This window comes from Chenopodium album, chromosome 2, assembly GCF_948465745.1.
Source record: "Chenopodium album chromosome 2, dcCheAlbu1.1, whole genome shotgun sequence".
Classification (NCBI taxonomy): Eukaryota; Viridiplantae; Streptophyta; class Magnoliopsida; order Caryophyllales; family Amaranthaceae; genus Chenopodium; species Chenopodium album.
Window position 1 is genome coordinate 83,499,363 of NC_137835.1, and position 21,700 is coordinate 83,521,062.

General features: G+C 32.0%; 2 protein-coding genes across 3 annotated transcripts; both read left to right on the plus strand.

Annotated features, from left to right (window-relative positions):
- Positions 1-12: 12 nt before the first annotated feature.
- Positions 13-3,235, plus strand: LOC145590904 (pentatricopeptide repeat-containing protein At3g63370, chloroplastic-like). 2 transcript variants are annotated; one of them, XM_081647304.1, is made up of 2 exons: positions 13-2,808; positions 3,022-3,235. In XM_081647304.1, exons 1-2 carry the CDS (start codon positions 38-40, stop codon positions 3,050-3,052), a joined length of 2,802 nt encoding a protein of 933 aa, XP_081503430.1. In that variant the 5' UTR covers positions 13-37; the 3' UTR covers positions 3,053-3,235. The 2 variants fall into 2 exon arrangements, with proteins under 2 accessions (XP_081503430.1, XP_081503423.1); XM_081647297.1 differs by having other exon boundaries at positions 13-3,235.
- A 1,868-nt stretch (positions 3,236-5,103) lies between these two features.
- LOC145604118 (stem-specific protein TSJT1-like) lies at positions 5,104-8,043 on the plus strand. The gene is made up of 4 exons (XM_081660070.1): positions 5,104-5,423; positions 6,308-6,548; positions 6,711-6,831; positions 7,594-8,043. The coding sequence occupies exons 1-4, from the start codon at positions 5,230-5,232 to the stop codon at positions 7,800-7,802; spliced, it is 765 nt and encodes a 254-aa protein (XP_081516196.1). The 5' UTR covers positions 5,104-5,229; the 3' UTR covers positions 7,803-8,043.
- Positions 8,044-21,700: the final 13,657 nt, after the last annotated feature.

Sequence of the window (21,700 nt, forward strand, 5' to 3'; positions counted from 1 at the left end):
CAACTAAATATCCATAGCTTTTTCTCTCTCCTAATCTATGGCTTCTTCAATTCAACTTTCTCACATAACCTCTTCTCTAACTACCTTACCAAACTACCAAATGTTGAAGAATACCCATTTTAACTTTCCTCCCAAAACCTCTAAACTTGAGACAAACTCCATTAATTCATCATCATTAAAACAAATTTGCAAACAGGGTAATTTAAAAGAAGCATTTCAATCACTTACCAATTATTTGTCTCACCAAAATGAAGCTCATTTATCTCCTGATGAAGCATATTCATCAGTTCTTGAACTTTGTGCAGAGAAGAAGGCTGTGAGAGAAGGGCAACAGATTCATACCCATGTCATAAAATCAAATGGGCATGGAAATTCTGTGTTTTTGAGAACTAAGCTTGTGTTTTTGTATGGGAAATGTGGGGCGGTGTTTGATGCACAGAAGGTGTTCGATGAAATGCCCCAAAGAACTATTTTCTCTTGGAATGCTATGCTTGGTGCTTATGTTTCCAATGGGAAGCCTTGGGAAGCACTTGAATTGTACCGGGCGATGCGGGTTTTTGGGGTTAATGTTGATGCTTGCACTTTTCCTTGTGTACTTAAAGCTTGTGGATTGATAAAGGACATAAGATTAGGGACTGAAATTCATGGATATGCAGTGAAATCTGGGTGTGATTCCAATGGTTTTGTTGTTAATGCCCTTGTGAGTATGTATGCTAAATGTGAGGATACTGTTGGTGCAAGGCAATTATTTGACAGGATTCAAGTAAAAGATGATGTTGTATTGTGGAATTCAATCATTTCAGGATATTCTGCCAGTGGGAAGCCTATGGAAGCGTTAATGTTGTTCAGAGAAATGGAGAAGGCGGGTGTTAGCATGAATAGTTATACTTATGTTTGTGCACTTCAAGCATGTGAGGAGCCATTTAAGAGATTAGGGATGGAGATTCATGCTGCGATTTTGAAGTCGAATGATAAAATGCATCTATATGTGGCCAATGCTTTGCTTGTTATGTATGCTAGATGTGGTAGAATGAGGGAAGCAGCTCAAATCTTCCATAAAATGACTGAGAAGGATAGCATATCTTGGAATTCATTGCTCTCAGGTTTCGTGCAAAATAGTCTATATAGTGAGGCTCTTCAGTTCTTTCATGAAACACTGGCAGCAGGGCAGAAAGCTGATCAGGTCTCTTTGATAAGTATCCTTGGAACTTCTGGAAGGTTAAAGAATTTGCTGAATGGAATGGAAGCTCATGCCTATGCTTTAAAAAATGGATTAGATGCTGACATTCAAGTGGCGAACTCCTTAATAGATATGTATTCCAAATGTTGTCACATAAAATTTATGGAATGTGTTTTTAGAAGCATGGTCAGTAGAGATGTTATTTCTTGGACTACAGTTATTGCTGGTTATGCTCAGAACAATTATCATGCTAAAGCCTTGGATGTGTTCCGAGAAGTACAGGCTGAAGGGGTGGAAATCGATGCCATGATGATTGGAAGTATCCTTCTCGCTTGCACTTCACTGCGACAGCTTAATCATGTCAAAGAGACACATGGCTATATCTTGAGAAAGGGACTCTCTGATTTAGTGTTGAATAATACGCTTGTAGATGCGTATGGGGAATGCAACAATATAGAATTGGCCTCTCGTATGTTTAAGTTGATTGAAAACAAAGATGTTGTGTCTTGGACTAGCATGATTTCAGCTTATGTTGATAATGGACTAGGAGATGAAGCTCTTAGCCTTTTCTGTTTGATGAAAGAAGATGGAATTGAACCAGATTCTATTACATTAATCAGCTTGCTCTCAGCTGCAGCTAGTCTCTCTGCCTTAAAGAAAGGAAAAGAAGTCCATGGATTCTTAATCAAGCAAGGTTTCCTTCTAGAGGGATCTGTTGTTAGCTCTCTTGTTGATATGTATGCACGATGTGGAACATTGGAGAACTCATTTAAGGTGTTTAATCTTGTCAAGGATAAGGATAAGGTTCTATGGACCTGTATGATCCATGCGAGTGGAATGCATGGTCGTGGAAAGGAGGCCACAGAGTTATTTAACAGGATGGAGATGGAAAATATTCAACCAGATCATGTTACATTTTTGGCCCTTCTTTATGCATGTAGCCACTCAGGGATGATTGATGAAGGTAAAAATTATCTGGATATTATGAAAGATAACTATAACTTAGAGCCATGGCCTGAACATTATGCCTGTGTGGTTGACCTCCTAGGCCGAGCAAATCGTCTGAAAGAGGCATATCAGTTTGTGAAAAGCATGCCTGTGGAGCCTGGCGCCGTTGTTTGGTGTGCTCTTCTTGGGGCTTGCCATGTTCACTCCAATAAGGAATTAGGGGATATTGCTGCAGGAAAGTTGTTGGAATCAGAACCAGGGAATCCAGGAAATTATGTTTTAGTTTCTAATGTCTTTGCTGCAACTGGAAGGTGGGATGATGTTGAGTTAGTACGAGGGAGAATGAAGGAAAGAGGATTGAAGAAAAATCCAGCTTGCAGTTGGATAGAGATGAGAGATAAAGTACATAGTTTCATGGTGAGGGACAAGACCCACCCTCAGAGTGACCAAATATATGAAAAATTAGCCGAAATTATAGAGACAGTCAAAAGGGAAGGAAATTACACTGCTCAAACTAAGTATGTTTTGCATAATGTTGATGAGGAAGAGAAAATAAAGATGCTTTATGGTCATAGTGAGAGGTTGGCAATCGCGTATGCACTCCTTGAATCTCCCAAGAGAGCCCCTATTCGAGTGACAAAAAACCTTCGCGTATGTGGTGATTGTCATGTTTTCATCAAGTTAGTATCTGACTTCTTTGACAGGGAGATCATCGTAAGGGATACCAGCAGATTTCACCATTTTCGTCATGGAAGTTGTTCTTGTGGTGATTTCTGGTGATAGTGTGTCTGACCACATATCTTAGTACATTGCATAGTGTTAGAGCTACTATCATTGATGCCTGGCAGTAGCTGCGTTCTGTTAGAAATTGATTGTTCGCCTGTATATTACAGGGTGGCGCGAGAGCCTAAAACTCAATACTAAAGCTCCCTTACCTAGCTTGCAAAATAATTAGATAAGGTGCTGCTGGGAAGACGGCTCGGTCCAGTCCTATGTAATTGTAAATGTGCTGATCAATGGAAGAAGGATGAATTCATGATTGTTGTTGTGTGATAGACAAGCACCGAAAAATTAAGGTAATCACTTCAGGTTGATGTACATTATAATTTCTGCAAATGTCTGTAATGATATTTTTGTCAATAATATACCATTGTAGATTGACATTTCTTTGCAAAACTATTGGCTTCTTGCTTACAAAATGTTTTCTAATGAAGAAACTGAATCTGAATCTTGTTATTAAAAAAATTACTCGTGTTAGTATATTTCTTTGGCAACCAGAATAATATTCCAATATGCTCTTAATTAAGGAAAAATTAGAAAAAATAATCCCAACTTTCATCAATTTTGGTAGAATAATCCCAACCTTGGATTATTCTGGAATAATCCGAACTTTGGGGGTGTTCTTTTTCTTCAATCCCAAATACCGGTTACCGGTTGAATGGGTTAATTTTTTTTTTTTGGTTTAAGTGACACGTGTCACAAATTAATTGGCTAAAAATATTAAAAAAAAAAAACAAAACAAATAATCTTTCAAAAAAAAAACAAAATAAATTAAAAAACCCACCAACCAAAGCCCCAACCACCCAGCCAAGCCGGAAACCGCCCAGCCTAGCCACCTCCCTCGCCGTATCGCCGGCCTTCCCCCACCCCTGGAGTCGCCGTTCGAGCCAAACCACCACCCCTGGAGTCGCCGTTCGAGTCAAACCCCTAAAACATCAACCCCACTCTCGAAAACCCCAAAAACCGGCCGGCGGAATCCCTCAAAGCCACCAACCCACTCCCGAAAACTACCAAAAACCCCACCCCCACCATCAAAAACCCTAGACGCTAGGGTTTCGAGGTGAGGGAGGAGTGTTTTGCGGTTTCGTGGTTGCGATTTGGGGGTTACGGTGGTTCCGTGGTTTTGGGGTTGGTGATTTCGGTGGTTGTGTGGGGCAACGGGGAGAGGGGAAAACGGCAAACGGCGATTCAAGGGGTGGGGGGGATGCGGCGGCCTAAGCTGTGGTGATGGAGGTTAGGTTAGGTTGGTGGGTTGGCGGGCTAGGCTGTGGTGGTGTGCAGTGGTCAGGGTGGATCGGTGGTGGAAGGGAAGTTGGGTGGTTTTCTGATATTTTTTTTATAAAAAAAAAAAAAAAAAAAAAGGACCAATCAGGACTTGACACGTGTCAAGTGACCTGATATAATAGGTCCTTGACTTTGGTTGACCGGTTTGGGATTGATGAAAAAGAACACCCCCCAAAGTTCGGATTATTTCAGAATAATCCAAAGTTGGGATTATTCTACCAAAATTGACGAAAGTTGGGATTATTTTTTCTAATTTTTCCCTTAATTAATTGGAGTAAATTTGAAATTAAGAAAGGAGTGTAAATAGTAGTATGATACTAAGAGTCTAAGATGACTTTTCACCCCTTTTAAGTTGTGTAATTGTTAAAAAATCGGCCTACAACGTTCATCATAGTCTACAATTCATACATTAGACATGTCTGTTGATACTACCTCCGGTTCTTATTAATCAATAAAGGGGTATTATATAAGCGATTTAAAATATTCTTTTGTTACGAGTAACGTGAACCGAAGGTATTACTTTACTACCAAAGTTTATACACTGTTCTTTCAAAAAAAAAAGTTTATACATTGAACCTCATACTATCATTAATTCATTATACATGTCAGATTTGTGCATCTGACAAACTAATGATATTAAATTCATCGGGACTTTACCCAATTATAAAAAAAGGACAAATACCAAGATTTATTGTGAAATTATAAAATACAGTAAAATACTGAGCATCAAAACAGTAGCAGCCTTTTTTTATAACAGCAGGAAAAAAGAACCAATAACAAATGAACAAATGTCAAAATTACTCTACAATTTACACGTGTCTCATCACATCTAATCCTAAGAACATCTCAACCCTCCATTTGATTGTGTGCAATTTGAGTGGAAAATATCTATCTGGAAACTACTAGTAATCCAATTTCATCTTCTTTAGATTTATAGAAAAGAATTGCTGAGAACAGGAAAATACCCATTTGATCAAATCATTAAAAGGTTGCAGAAGAAAAAAAAAAAAAATTTGAAGAAATATAGGAGAGAGAAAATGCTAGCAGTGTTCAACAAGGAAGTAGCTAAGTGCCCAGAAGAGCTGAAGAATGCTGATTCTTTGGGAAATTTAAAGAAAGATGATTTGATTCAACATTTTTCTTCAATTCATCCTGATGCTCTTTCTGTTAATCTTGGACTTTCTGGGTTTCTTGCCTTTTCCTCTGATAAGCAAAACCCTCTCTTACCCAGGTATTAAACTCCCCTTTAAATTTCTGGGTTCTTTTTTTTTTTTTTTGAATGGATTTTGAATTATTTGTATGTGGGTGTGTTATTAAGCAATTTGGAAATCTGGGTTGAAGTTAGTTTCTTCAAATTTATTGGATTTTAAGTGGGTTTTAATAGTTGCTTTAATGAAAAATGGAAGGAATTTGATTGTTGTTGGACTAGTTCTTGACTTCTTGGATATGACATTTGATTATATAGTTTGATTAAAGTTCAAAATATACATACCATGTATGTATAGATCTTTTTAAGTGATGTTAATTCTGGTCAATGATTGGAGCATATGATATGAAAAGGTGGTTTGGTGATCAATCTTAAATGCTTTACCCCACTTTTAGATTCACGGGCCATCTTATTATGTAAGCATTTGGATCATTTTATTGTGATTTCTAAATTTGATCAGCAAGTAGAAGAAGTAGGCTGCTTCTTTGCTTAGAAAAATTCTAAGCTATATGTTATTTAAAGTCGATTCCAAGAAGCAAGATCGAATCAGTATTAATCGGGAATGTTTGACCTTTTTAAGAATCATTTCAATCAAGAGGGTTGGAAGTCAACCTAGGCTTTGATATTTGTAATACTAGTGATGAATATAATCAATATATTAAGTCATGGTATAGGAATTTGCCCACCAAGTGGACCTCTGACTTCGTTTGCTTGTAATCTTAATTGGTATGTTAGGATATATTGATTTCAGTCAACTTCTGGATCCTAGCTATCATGAATTATGTTCCTGTCTCGTGTTATTGTGATTCGGAGTAGATAAGCTTCCCTGTGTGTTAATGTTGGCCCTTTAGGCTAATTATGCGAGCTGATGAGCTCGTTGATACCAATTTCTGAACATTTTACTGCAGGCTTTTTGCTGTTGTGGATGACATATACTGCTTGTTTCATGGGCACATTGAGAACATAGCTTCGCTAAAACAGTTGTATGGATTGACTAAAACTGCAAATGAGGTGAGCATCATCATAGAGGCTTATCGTGCCATGAGGGATCGGAGCAGCAATCCTGCTGATCATGCATTGAGAAACATTGATGGAAAGTTTGCATTTGTCATTTATGACAGTTCGACAAAGAGAACCTTCGTTTCTGTGGTAAGTGAGCAGGGCTCCCTGCTTTCATTGTAAAAGGATATTATAACTTTATGCTTGCTTATATGTGAGTAATATTTTCTGTAGAACCTTTGTTCTGTATTGCATACTCATATATACAAGTATATTATAGGTTTAATGATGTCAACCCTTTTGGTATTTTAGGACAATGAAGGAAGTGTCCCTCTCTTCTGGGGAACGGATTCTGAAGATCACCTTGTTCTCTCTGACATTGCTGAGATTATGCAGAAAGCCTGTGGGAAATCATTTGCTCCATTTCCAAAAGGTATTATCTTAAGCACTACCATATTAATTAACTTCCAGAGTATCATAGGATGCATGCACTTACACTCTATTGCTATTGACTTACACTCTATTCTGCTGTTTGTACCATTCCCACCTCCTTACCTTAGAAACACAAAAAAGAACAGAATTTATAATTTCTTTCTAGTTAATACAGAAAATTTGATCAGAGAAAACTCTCTTGGTAAAAACCAAATAATTTACTCTTTTCTATCCCTGTTAACTAATTCCATATATAGCCAGTAGCCAGTTTTCTCCAGAATACAGTAGGTATGGAAAGACAGGATACTACTTGTCGGTTTTATGTGTATGGTGATTGAGGTTAAGCTTTGAAAATTATCCCTCTAATTAGAAATGATACTGTAATCATGGATGAGTGTTTTTGAGAGCTCTATATCATCAAAACTCAAATCGAGTGAGTTCATCTCAAGTCTGAACTAGACTTGTATAGCTCGAGAGAAGCTATGTATATTCTACCTAATATGCAACTAACATGCATCCATTTATTGGCTGATCTCGAATCAATCCTAGTTGAGTTCAAGCCATGTTTGTGCCGAACTCAATTGAATCCTAAACGTAGAGGTTTTGAGTCCAAATAAACCTCACATTTTTTCCATGAGTTTTTACTTGAGCTGAGCCAAACTCAAGCTCTGCTCACATCATTATCACCTCTACATGTATCCATCCATTGCTTTACTCCTATGGTGCAATTTGTGACTGTGTATTGTTGTTTTTTCTTAATCAGGATGCTACTTTACATCGTCTGGTGGCCTAAAAAGTTATGAACATCCACTGAAAGTGCTAAAGGCAGTCCCATGGGTTGATAGCTCAGGCGAAACATGTGGATCAACCTTCGAGGTGACCGAGGAGACTAAGAAGGAGAACAAGCAGCTGGGAATCAAAGGAGGAATGCCAAGAGTTGGCAGTGATGCTGATTGGTCGACAAAAATATGAAAATGCAACAAATCATCTGTTATAATGCATTCTGTGCAATGTCTTTATCATTGTCCTTCTAAACTAACTTCTATTACTGATGCCCCAAGTGGGTTTGGCTTCATGGATTTTACATAAAATTGCCTTATTGAATTGGCATGTGAGTTTTATCTCAAAATTAGTACATAAAAATGATGTTGAATATATCGAAATTTTTGTATATTTCGTCCATATAGTATATTGTCATACATAGTCTTGTTTATTGTGGTTGATTGATAATGTGCTGAAATGTGAAAGCTGGTTGTACATGAGTATATGACTATACGACGAGGCAGCTTCTGTGAATGACATTTTCGTGTAAGAGTTTTTATTTTCAAGGTAAAAATTTATGTTGTTTAAGATTGACAATCCTCTTGGGAGAGATACAATGAATAAATTGCCAGCTCTCAATTTCTTTCATTAGGCTTGCCAACTTAAGGACGATTGATTTATTGATCTCTATGTTGAAAATCTAAGGTGATAAAAAATTGGACCAGGTCAAGTTTATGCATAAAATTTTGTGTCAAAACTCGCAAATAGACTTGGGTTTATTGGGTTTTTTTCGAGCCGGACTCAAATTTAAAGCAACGATGTGTCCAAACCCGCATTTTGTTTTGGGCCTAGCTCGATTGGGCTATCTGGTCAAGCCATAAATTATTATCATCTCTAAAACATAACTATATTGGTGACTTTTGATTAAAAATTGAGATTACATTTAATATGATTCGGAACATTATATATGCGAAATAAATTTTCTCTATCTTGTCTTTGTGAAACAAAATGGTTGGTGGAGGCATAGACCAACAGGATTTTTTTTGCTTTAATTCACTATTAACTTTGTCATCATGAAATTATAATAGTGAAAATCTAGGTATTGATACACTTGGAAAGATTTCATGTTGTAACATTAGCCTATTGTTATAGTCCACTTTTGTCAAGTTAATAGAGTTGCTAACTACTTTGTATGTATCTATTTTGCAATCATTGCCCATCAAATTTCTAAATCATATAAAATTTAGCAAAGAATAATACTATTTGAGCTGTTTTAGTACTTGAAATTTTTTATTATCAACTCTTCTAGATGTTAATTGACACTTTAAAACTTGTTGGAAGCATGAATCCATAATAATGATAGGAATATATTGTAGAGGAGATATAAAAACCAGGTGTTAACAAAGCATTAATCCATGTGTAATTGTAATAAGAAATTAAATAACAAATGGAATCCTAGAATAACACACATAAATCAGAATCAAAGCACCCAAATAACTTTTCCTACTCTTTTTGGTTGCAAAAAGCATTAAGATACAAAGATTCCTTGCCAAATTTGTTAGGTCACTTTGGCTTGTTATATCCACAATCCAAACCCTTTAATTTGTACCCCTTCAATAGTAATGCAGTCCATTTAGCCGAAGCTAAGGGTCCGCATAGGCCGGCCGGGTTATCCGGTCCAAATAAGATGGGCATGGACATGAAACTTTCCAAATTAGTATAGGTTTGGCTATCATATTGGCTCCAATCGCTCCATTTTTTCTTAAACTATGCTTAATATTGAATCTTATCGTCTTATATATATATATATATATATATATATATATATATATATATATATATATATATATATATATATATATATATATATATATATATATATATATATATATATATATATATATATATATATTATTGTACGTAGTATATGTATATTACTATGAGATCATCTACTATACTATTGTGTCCAATACTAGAGAACATATCCTTTGTTTCATTGTGGTCGCTACTCACAAAAGTAGTGCGATGATGGATAATCATGCAATAATAATAGATGAATGAATAAAAAGATTAATATACATTATACACTGTGGAATCTTAGCTTGGTGCGTTTACAAGAATTACAACCACATATATACACTAATATAGTAGGATAAAATTAATTAACACGTAAAGTTTGAACTTTCTACAACCAATGACATATTGACATGGTTGCATCGAAGGTTTGAGATTGTGTCCAAAATAGTGAAATAAAGTTTTGATATGTACCATGACAAAATTAAAACAACCAAAGTTGTACTCTATCTACTACATCCAATAGTATGCATTACATTCTTATTAAAACATAAAGTTTTATATACGAAGTATGAAGTATTTATTATCGGCTATGAAAAGTTATATACGTTTTTAATTGTCCATTATGACGTTATCCAATAGGTGTTCTCATTTGATCACGGACATGCATGAGATAAACACAAGTAGTAGAGGTTGGGAGACGGATAGAGGAAAAGATAGCAATTGATCAATGCGATGAACAAAAAGGCATTCTATATATATATATATATATTATTGTGAAAAAGATACAAAATTGTAGTAGGCTCTCATTTAAATAAATAATCAAGACCGCGATGATTATGGCGATGGATTAGCTTAAAGTAGCATCATGATATTTGGACCAATAATAAATAAATTACCTACACTTTGTTAATGGAATAAATAAACGCAACCTAAAGACAATACTAACGCTAATAGAGTTAATTAGGTTAGTTGTTTAAAAAGGTTAATTAGGGCATGTTCTCTTCAGCTTATTTTCAGTTCAGTCCAGTTCAGTTTAGCTCCAATCAGTTCAGTTCAGTCCAGTTCCTAATTTTATTCACTTATAAAATATTCAGCTCAGTTTAATTTAGTTCAACTCCATTAAGTTCAGTTCAGTTCAGTTCAATAAATCAAAATTGGCCCTTAGTTAATTAATGTGGAACCTTTTCCTTGCATGGCTATCTAGCTACTTCACAAATCAACAACAAACGTTAGACAATAAGATGCTATATATTATCGTGACAAATAATAATTTTTTTGTAAACAATAATATAATTAGTAACCTAATCTTGTCCCCTAAGATTTAATTAAATTAGAAAATATACATTGTGATCTGAGACATGATCCGTCTCTCACTAGGCGACATTTGCATGATTCTCCATGACATAATAAACAAGCATTATCCTTTTTAATATAAAGTTTGTAATTTATTTATAATTACGAGTTTATAATTAGTCTCTACATAAAAAGATTCAATGAGTACCCTTTTTCCACTTTTCTTTTTTGCACTTTTTTCTGTTCTTATATTCTCTAGCTAAGATGTTGACCAAAAAAGGAAAAAGAAAATAAAATGTAAATAAAATTTGTTGCTAAGATACCCATGATTCCATCTTCAACAACCAAAGTTCAAAGTTCACGTTTGCGCAGCCAACAAAAAAATTTTCTTTTTCAATCCCAAATTAATGCAAACAAATTAATGCAGCTATTAAATTTAAATCATTGTTAAGTACCAATCAAGTGATGACTTGTTTATATTTGTATCGGAGTGACTATAGTGAAAATTCTATGGTAATCATCCTTAAATTAAAAGGACTACTATTATACTAATTTTTATTAGCTGAATTTTTCAAAAATATTTTCCTTATCTTTTTTTTGAAACAATATTTTTCCTTATTTAATCTCAAATCTTAAATATGTTTTCAGGACGACTGCACAAGTTATTTAGCTTTTGTTAGTTGAGTAGGACTGTAGGAGTGACATGTATGGTATATTTACACGTATTATTATTCTCTTAAATTAAAATGTTTGAGGAGTGAGTGAATGAGTGTTGTTTGGAATCATCAATGGCTTATGCTCTTCTTTTATTGTCGATCTCAAAATTTAAAAAAATAAATAAAATCCCTGCTTTTCCACCTCCATTCTTCAACAACTAGACAAAAATACTAAAATAGCATAAAGTCATACACTCTTTGTTACTTCAATTCGTAGAATACACGTAGTAAATGTTCAAGCATAAAAGAGAAAGTTGTGTTATGAAAATAATCGTTGTGAAAATAATCCAAAGTAATGCAAATTATAACATATACAAGTATATATTTACTTTAGTAATATATATATATATATATATATATATATATATATATATATATTGATCATTCTGGTTCATACAAAATTTGATGATGACAATAATATTGATCAAGTAACCCCTGTAATACTGATCAAGTAATAACCTCTTTAACACTGACCAAGTAACCTCTATTACACTAACGAAATAATTCGTGGCCAGCCACATATAAGAATTTAAAATAAAAGCTAGCTTGAAATATGTTCTTCTCTTCGAGGTGCCTTCATTGTTGTTGAAACCCTCATGCATGATCAATGGCGAAATTAAACCTACTAAAACAAACTATTTAACCTTTGTTATTGTTCATTGTCGTCATCTCAAGACATGGTTGAAACTCAGTCCAAATTCTTGACATGGAAATCTTGTATATACCTATGTATGAGACTTGACAATTGATGAACAAATTGCAAAAACAATAACCAAAAGAATAATGAGTGAAAAAAAATAAAATCATACTAATAAAATTTTACTCCGTAATTCATATGTACGGGTAATTACTCATATATTACATAAAGATAAGGAGCGCATGTAAGAGGGTATAATTTTCCGGAGACTACTGGACAAGAAGGATTCAAACTCACAATCCATTTTTTTTTTTTTTTTTTTTTTTTTTTACATCGGAAAAAGCATTATTATATTAATTATAAAATAAATTAAGCACTAAAACATTAGGGGTAGCTTTTTGCATATTGAAAAATGAGAATATGCATCAATAATTACTTATGTACAAATTTACGAAGATTAAGAAAATAAAAGACCACTCTAATTAATTTGCTCATTTGTATAATTGTATCATATGCATGCAATTCACTAAATAAATTATGAAAATTATGAAGAGCAAAGTAATAAGTAAGCACGTACCAATAATTAAATAAACTTAATTAGTTCAATCCAATGATTTCTTCATTGTTGTTTTTCGTGATCCCATCAAAAGATGAAGCTACCAACATGATCTAATCTTTCCTTAATATAAAGTTGTTGATGATGATTAATTGAAAGATTAATCAGAATAAAAGGCAAGTTGAGATCATGCTGGCAGCTTCATCAACTAGTGGTGCACGTCAATGTACAATATAATTTCCCAATGAAACTAAGAAAATAATAATAACTGGAAAAAAAATAGAAAAAAAAATGAGAACAAAGCTTATTTAATGAACATAGGATATAATGGTAGAGAAAGAAGTGAAGAAACAATGGGGTATTTATAGAGGGGCCAAAGGAGAGAGGTTTATGGGAAAATGTAAATATAATGATATATATCATAGTATATAAAATATAGTACTAATAATAACTAATATTCATTTCATATCATATGATTAGGAGCCATATGATATTACAGATGGATGTGGCCTAAAGTGAGACACATTGAATATAATCACACCCAAGCCACATCAATCTATGAAAATTATTTTTTTCATATTTTTTAATAATTTTTTTAAAAATTGTTTTTGAAATTTTCTACCTATATATCTAGGGCTTTGTCAACTTTATACTTTTATTTAGCATATTCTCTCTTCTTTCCTTTCTATCTCAAGAAGGGCAATGCCTTTTTCTTTGCTTTTCTTTTTGTTTTATTATTCTATTTTAGTTCTTTGAAGATTCAATAGAAGCCATGGTTTGATGTGTATATATCAAAATATAGAAACATCAAGTATGTGCTTGCATCGGCTAATAAGGAGTTGTACGTATGTGTTCTAGATTAATCAAGGTCTTAGCCGGTAAGGATTGGGGTTGTGTATGTTCTAAACTAATTAAGATTGCGGTTAGTTAAAACTTGAATGCAATAATAACAAGCACTTGGGTAGTTTGATTCTAACCTAATCAAGGTTTTGCTTTGATTTACAATTAAGTATAGTGTAGTTTGAAGTACCCTAAATATACACTAGGTCTTTTTTTTTTTTCTTTTTTTTGTGCAACTATATACCATCATTAATCTTATTACCGGTTGTAATAAAGTATAGTGCAAGCTCTTATTATAGGGTATCATCAATAATTTGTCACGATATAGATTACTAATTATTCATTTTAGACAAGTTTTAGACAATAATACAATAAGTCTATTCAACTACATACTAATTCAACAAATTAATTTATCAAATAGGACCATTTACATCACTTCATCATATCAATTCAAACAAAAATATATATATAAACATTAACGTTAAAATCACTTTCAACTCCACCTCAATGGACTACAAATACCGACATTATCCCCCTAAACTTTCGAAGAAATATAAAAAAGATTATTATTACAATTAAGTAATGTGATTTAGCTATACTAGGGGACCATAATTTTGTTAGTTGTAGAAGTAGGGTAAGGTATCTTAACATAACAACATGATCATGTGATCGATCTCAATCCATCTCTATGCAAGAGTCGTTTTCTTTTCTTTTTCTTTTTTAATTCTTTAATTAGTTAATTTTTAAAAAATTTAAAAATATAATTTTAATTTTGTCCTTAGATAGATGGGTAGTCTTTTTTTTTTTTTTTTTTTTTTTTTTTCTTTATTAGCATGCAATGCCAATTGTCGGAGGCATGCTTTCTTTAGCATCTAATTGGTTAGCATAGATTTACATAAAAAAGGCAAGTGTTTAAGAGACAAGAACAATGGGTTAAGTGACACATGAATTGGGACAACAATATATATATATATTATAATTAATTTAACACATAAAATTAATGAATAAATCAAAGTGAACTGCCAAAAGGGTAATTAAATTTTTAATTAATTAATTAAAAATTAATTAAGAGAGTTCTCTGATAAAGTTAGTAAATTTTATGCTTTATTATCTTACTTTTATATGTTTACAATAAAAAAATAAAAATGTTACATATATAGAGCTTTTGTTTTGATCCCTTTGGTGGGTTTTGGGCAGATGGAACCAATAAATGCATGCATAGTCATAAAAAATAAGTTCCCCCACAAATCAAAGTATCAAAAAAGTGGAAAGATTGAAGAGTTAGGACAAGAAAAAGGTTCTCCAAGTTATTAGCTTCAAATGGCGCATGCACACATCATAAGATTGATTCACTTTGAGTGCATCCAAATTCCAAACAATGCAAGCATCTTTCTTATTCCTTCTTCAATTCATCCATCTCTCTTTCATTTATTTCTCAATTGTACCATTTTTTAACTTGTCACCCAAGATTTTGGCCCATATCCATTGTGTTTTAGAATCTTTGCCACTTTTGCATCAAGTGTTGTTGTATGATTATTGGTAATTAAGAAGGGGTTATATACTAATTGATGTAACTTATTGATGAGATAATGTGATGATAAGCATCGGATGTGATTTTTAACTTTTTATTATTGTTCATTGTTAGTTATTTGTATGTTTGTTTGAGTTTGCAAGGTCGTCATCAAGTGTGTTCAGTTATTTGCATTGGTTGGTTGAGTCAATTATTTTTAAGTGCGTATTGGCTATTTACATTTTTTTTTCTCTCTTAAATTACAAGGGTGGGTTGAGATAAAGGTGGAGTTTCTTCTTCCAACGTACGATCTCTTAAACTCACTTGTACTACATATATAATGTGTTTGCCTAGTTTGCGCTATCTAGTCAGGTCAAGACCACGTACTTGATTGTTTAGTTTGATTAGGTTATAATTAGTTACTATTTGATCTAATAACTTATAATTTGTTTTGCTTAAATATCTTAAATTTGCTAATAATTAGATGTCACCACCTTGAATTATTCTAAATATTCATCATAATTGCAATATAATACAATAAATAAGCTCATTTAAAAAAAAAAAAAAAAAAAAAAAAAAAAAAAAAACCAATTTAGAAATTAAAACAATGAAATTTGTAGTAATACCTTTATACAACTTTTAACCTCCTCTTATTAGTATAAATAATATAATACAATAAGAATTCCACTTTAGTCCATTAGTTAGTTCTTTTTTTTTTTTTTTTTTTTTTTTTTTTTTTTTTTTTTTGGCAATTTTTTTTTTCTTCTTTTTGGCAATTTTTTTTTTTTTCTTCTTTTTGCAATCTGAGAGCCCATTAATATATATACAATAAATTCAAACACCAAAAGGAGGGAAGTGTATTCATTGAATTGAACCAAGTTTATGATGTTCTAAAACTTTTATGAATTGCTAATTATTTTCTTTTCTTTCTTAAAAGAGATTTCCAAAAAAATTCATGATGTTCAATTCTAGCTCTTTTCTATAGGTGGTCTTCACGTGACAAGTGACATAGGCACACATTGTACTAGAATTAGTAGAATATAATTAACAATTATACAATAATAATAGTTTAATTAAGGAGTAATTAAGCTCATGATTAGGAGGTAGCTGCCTCTCTCCGTACCAACAAGAGTATGTAGCATACTTTACCCAAATAATAAGGCAACTATTTGCCCTTCTACTAGGGGACTTGGGTCTCATCATTTTCTGATTTTTTACTGTTACAATTTGCAGATTGTTAGGGCAACGTACAATAACATTCAAAAATTAAGAATTAATATTGAAAAAGATAATCCAAAGCAAAATGTTGCAAACAAATTTTTTAATAAATTAAATTAAATTACCCATTGGCTTAAATGAACCGACTAGCAACACTATGAAACGAGTAAATTTTTTGAAATTGAGCAAAACAAATAATTACTCAAGGGTGTTGAGTGAAAGGGTGCACCTAATGAAACACCTAGCTAGGTTCGATCATTTGAAAATTCCTACTCTAGATCTAAGAAATTTAATCTTGTTAGATGATTGACTTATGCAATAATACATATAAAACCTATTTAGAAACACATACATGGCATTACATCTCTTATATGCTAGCCGGAAAAAAAACCTAAAGAACAATAAATAAAAACAATACATAACACTGAACGTCTTTTATGTTCTAATTTAAAGTTTCAATCACCAATTATTTTAACTAAACTAGCATTATAATTTGAAGCATGATACAACACAAAGACAAAAGACGAACCCATAAGCTCGCATACCGAGAAGAAGTCCATGACCATATCCATGTTCATATAAAGAATACTAATTAATGTACCACATCAACATAAGACACATTGAGAATCAGAAAGAAAGATATGCATATACTTACATTATTAAGCAGTATTTTCCAGCCTTTCTTAGCTTCCCTCAAACAAGGAAGGAGTGATGCTGTCACAGCATGACCTAGCAACAGCTAGCAATTACATACATACATTCATACATTCATACATACAATCATACATATATTATGCATATAAAATATATGTATAATTGTATACTATATAGTTTTAATGTGATGACAAACTAACTTGCTAACCATAGATAGATCATGCTGGCAGCTTCACTTGTTCCTTTCTTGAGGATAATTTCAACCACTTGACAAACAAATTTAATCAACAACTCTTTAATTTAATTAGATCTCATCAATTTAAATAATAATAATTATTATTATTATTGTATACTTATATTTATATGCATGGTACTAACTAGCAACAATATGTTTGTTGGAGACATCATCATAAAAGTACTAAAATTCATTTGAAAATATGTAAAATTATGCAACATACAAACACCCTTTGACTTTGTTTTTTTCATACATAGTTCTAGCTAGAATAATTATTAATTAATAGGTCTATGGAAAAGATTGGTGATTTTTTTAAAAAAAAAAACAAAAGACATGCATTATGGTATTCTCTGTGAAAACATCAACTTTACTTTAAAAGTCAAACGAAATAGAAAAAAACCCAGAAAAGTTTCGATGATGACAAACAAGAAAAACAAAATTGAATAGCCCAACAAAAAAATGAAAAAAAAATAAACAAAAAGCTTATTAAAAAATATTTGAAAATTTAATATATGATCAAAAAACAAAGATAAACATTACAAATATTTATTTTTTTATTTTTTTATTTTTTTTTTTTTTTTTTTTTTTTTTTTGGAAAACCTATTCATGTTAAGAAATGATAGATGTGAGGAGCAAATAAGATCCTTAATATAGAGGAAGGAGAACAGTGGAAATAAAGAGAGACAGCTCATAAGGAAATCAAAGGAGGAGGCAGGGAATTAAATCATACAATTCAAGTAGGTTTAATTATATGTTGGTAATTAATAAGTGTTGGAATAGGTTAAGGGTTAGTCTTTAATTAAAGTAGTAGTACTACTACACTATTGTATGTGTCATGTGTGTTATTATTTTAGGTATAAGCTTACAACATTTGGCAGGTTATAAAGGATTTAGGTCAAAGTGTAGGGTGGCCTCAATAAGGTCGTCAGGCCAGTTGTGTTAAACGGTGTAGCTAGCTAGGTTAATACTCTTAATAGTCTTTCAGGTGTACGTATATTGTGCATAATTAGTTAATTACGTTGTCAGTATGTAGGTTCATCTAATTATTAAGTCAAAATTAGGTGAATTAATAAATAAATAAAACACGTAGTTGGTGTCTTCAAGACACCAACCATTATATAGTCCTTTTATTTTGAGTTATACTAAAAATTTCCTATGAACATTATGCTACCATGTCAGTTAATGTTGAAATGTTGAAATATCTTTCATCTAGCTAGTGCTTCAAGCGTGACTCAGATCATCAGGCGATCAAACCTAACCTAGTAACCTTATTTCTATTGCGATATATGAACTCTTCAATCTAAATCTTTGTCTTTGTGCCTCATGGACGAAGCTAAAACATTATTTGTGAATCACACAAAAATCTATGTATATATTGTTAATTATTGATTTACTTTGTCTTTCTTACGTCCATTATAACAAGCTAAAAATCTCTTATAGCTAGCTAGCTCGATCAAAACACTTAGGGCATGTTCCGATTTACTGAAAACAACTGAACTGAACTGAAATAATTGGGGTTGAATTGAACTGCACTGAACTGAACAGGATAGAACTGAAATGAATCATTTATGAAAGAAAAATAATTAGAAAATGAACTGAAATTAAGCCGAGCAGAATAGGCCTTTAGAATTCTCATCAAGATTGGTGGAATGGTGGATAATAATATTGTGCCACTTCAAATTAAAACACATTAATAAAACCTACAACACATGCATATAAAACTTGTATAATTAATATATAACCCCTCAACTACCTAATAAAACAGCTAAACATCGATCTAATTCTGAATCCAGGTATCATCAGTCAACACCCCAACCTCCCCATGTTAAAGGCAAGATACTCAATCTTCATAATATCTTTAAAAAATAACAATAGAAAAAAACAATTTGGAAAAAGATGAAAAGAAAAAAGAAAAAAAAAATTTTACATGTGGAATCAAGCCACTCGATCTTCATTAACCAAAAGTGTCACTAGGTATTGTTAACTTATCATCCACTTATATTATGTTATTATTTGTGGATGATAAAAGCTAGTACATACTAGTGTAATAAATTAAATTTAGTTTAGGACCATTATATAAAGTATGTATATTATGGCATTATACTATAGGCGTGACATATATTAAAATTTTAGTAGTATAGTATAATAGATGAATGCTAGGAGATTCTATATTAATTGTTCTTTATGTAATTAAGGTGGTTTCACTCTTGTAGTCTTGTTTTGTACACTTGTACGAGTATCTTTTTAAATTATTCAACAATCTGATTATATTTTTTTATCGATTTACTACTCATATTTTATACATTATTGATCCACCATTCTCGTTAAATCTTGCTATATTCGTTCCAATATACTTTACTTTAACTTTTAGGCTAGGTTTAATTCACCTTGCTTTTTGATTTTTTGCTTATGTGATCTAATCTAAATTTATATATTTTTTTTATTTGATTTAATTTATAACCTATCAAGCTATTCGATCTAGGGTTAACTCATGTAGTCTTTTGTTGCATTTTTTGAGTTATTCAACAATCTGTATAATTTTATTGATTTACTCATATTTTATATATCCATCATTCTCGTATGTAGGATCTTGCTAGATTCGTTCCAATACAGTACATAAGTTTATAAGACAAACTGCAAAACTATTCCCAAAATACTACTAGTAAACAGTATTCCGTAGTAATTTCTGCAGCAAAATCTACTGCAATGATATTAGGTTGGAATGTGGGATGATAGTATTGAGTTTAGGTAATCGATATGATGTTTTCTGCTCATTTTTAATGCCTATTTAATGTCGTGTTGTTGTGGTTCAAAGGATGGAATATAATGAACAAATATATAATTCAACTCTTATTTTCAAACTTCCTTTTTGTTTTTGTTGTTGTTGTTGATTATTCATCAATTCATGTATTCACATCTTCTTTCAATACAAGTAACTAATTAATTTTAGCATGAATTAAGTATGGTGCGTATTATATATGGACTATGATAGAAGACAATGACACGAGTTAATGGGGTGTAATTGTGTAATATTGATTGTAACTAAAATGTGTGTTGTAATTATGAATAGTAGATAACATCATAGTTACGAAGTGAAATTTGATTAAAGAGAAAAATATGATAAGACAACAAGACAAATTAATAGAGACAATAATGTGTGCATGTAATTGTAAAGGGTAGATAACATCATAGTTACAAAAAGAGGTGGATATAAAGTTGAGGATATGAGAAGATGTTGCGAACATGTGGTAAGGGTAAAATGTATTGTAAAAATCTTGAATATCACAACTCCTCTAAAAAGGCGGGTATACATAAATTTATTGTAAAACAAGTTCTTAATAAATTTTATCTTACAAATTAAATAACTTATTATGTATTAGACTAATAATATTAGTTTTATAGTATGTAATCACGTATTCATAACAAATTATACATTAAAATAAAATTCAAGTTAACGATAAATTAAAAGTTCTCTTTAATTGGTTAAAGTTACTATTAAAATAATTAACGTTATGCTCAAACTGACCACTTCATAATAAAATTAATGTACACCCGTTGTACACATACAAGACTTATTCCTTGAATATATAAAACTCGAGAAAAAATATAAAGGTCCCGAATTTGGGATACTCGTAGTATGAAAATGGATCCAAGGGACAGAGATGGATCAAGTAATTTGTTGTCGTTGCTTAATTACATATTCGCAGCTGCCAAATTATTATGTTGGGCCATTTTCATCGGCTTGTCTTTATATGCTTATTGCATAAGAAATGGCAACTACACTATGTGTTATCAAATTGTTTTGGATGTTGACTTGAGATTTGGAGTGTTCCTAAAAGATGCACATCTCTAAACGTTGCTATTAAAAAAGAAGTAATAGGACATTAGATCTATAATCCTGGGTATTTAAACCTTTAAAATAGCAACTACAATGGCTTATGGTTGAAACATAAGATCAATTTTAATACTGTCATGCTTTAACAAATGCAGCATGGGTTCTCATACATAGCATGAGTAACTTTTTTTGTCACGTTGGCTATTAATACGATATTAAAGAACCAATTCAACAAGAAATGTGAGTAACGTAAATGATTACTCCGACATACCTGAATTGGTTTTTATTTTCTATTTCAAATCTCTACTCCGAGGATAGTAACTCCAGAAAAAAGATGCCTAGCTAGGGTTTTTAGACATATGATGGCAGCTCATACCAGGTAATATAAACCAAGATGAGCCAAAAACACAAGCATCTTCTTGGATCCATAAAGTAGAAGGCAGTGGTTAATGATATTTGTGCTCAACAAGTTGTGGAGTGAGTAGAGTGGTCCTAGACTTAATTTGGTGCTTTGCCTAGACTCTGCGTGCATGCAATGCAAACTTCAGATGACAGAATTATAAAGATGAAGATAACAAATGTTTTTTTTTTTTTTTTTTTTTTTTTATGATAATAATTCTTGGGAACCCAAAAATCTTCTACTTTCAATTACTTTGTACAAAATGAGACCTTCCTTTGTTCTTTTTGAGGTTTATAACAACCTAGATTTCCTACATCCTAGCTACTGCAACTGTAATGAGGCCAATGACTATTTATTCTTCTTTCGTTTTGAAATACTCGGTTATGTAATGATTACACTTTGAATTTTGACATGATG

What these genes read in the sequence shown, in the direction of transcription:
- LOC145590904 (XM_081647297.1), top strand. Translation starts at nt 38, where the DNA reads ATGGCTTCTTCAATTCAACTTTCTCACATAACCTCTTCTCTAACTACC.
- LOC145604118 (XM_081660070.1), top strand. Translation starts at nt 5,230, where the DNA reads ATGCTAGCAGTGTTCAACAAGGAAGTAGCTAAGTGCCCAGAAGAGCTG. An exon ending in AGAGAACCTTCGTTTCTGTG is followed by an intron (nt 6,549 to 6,710) that starts GTAAGTGAGCAG and finishes TTGGTATTTTAG; the next exon opens with GACAATGAAGGAAGTGTCCC. An exon ending in ATTTGCTCCATTTCCAAAAG is followed by an intron (nt 6,832 to 7,593) that starts GTATTATCTTAA and finishes TTTCTTAATCAG; the next exon opens with GATGCTACTTTACATCGTCT.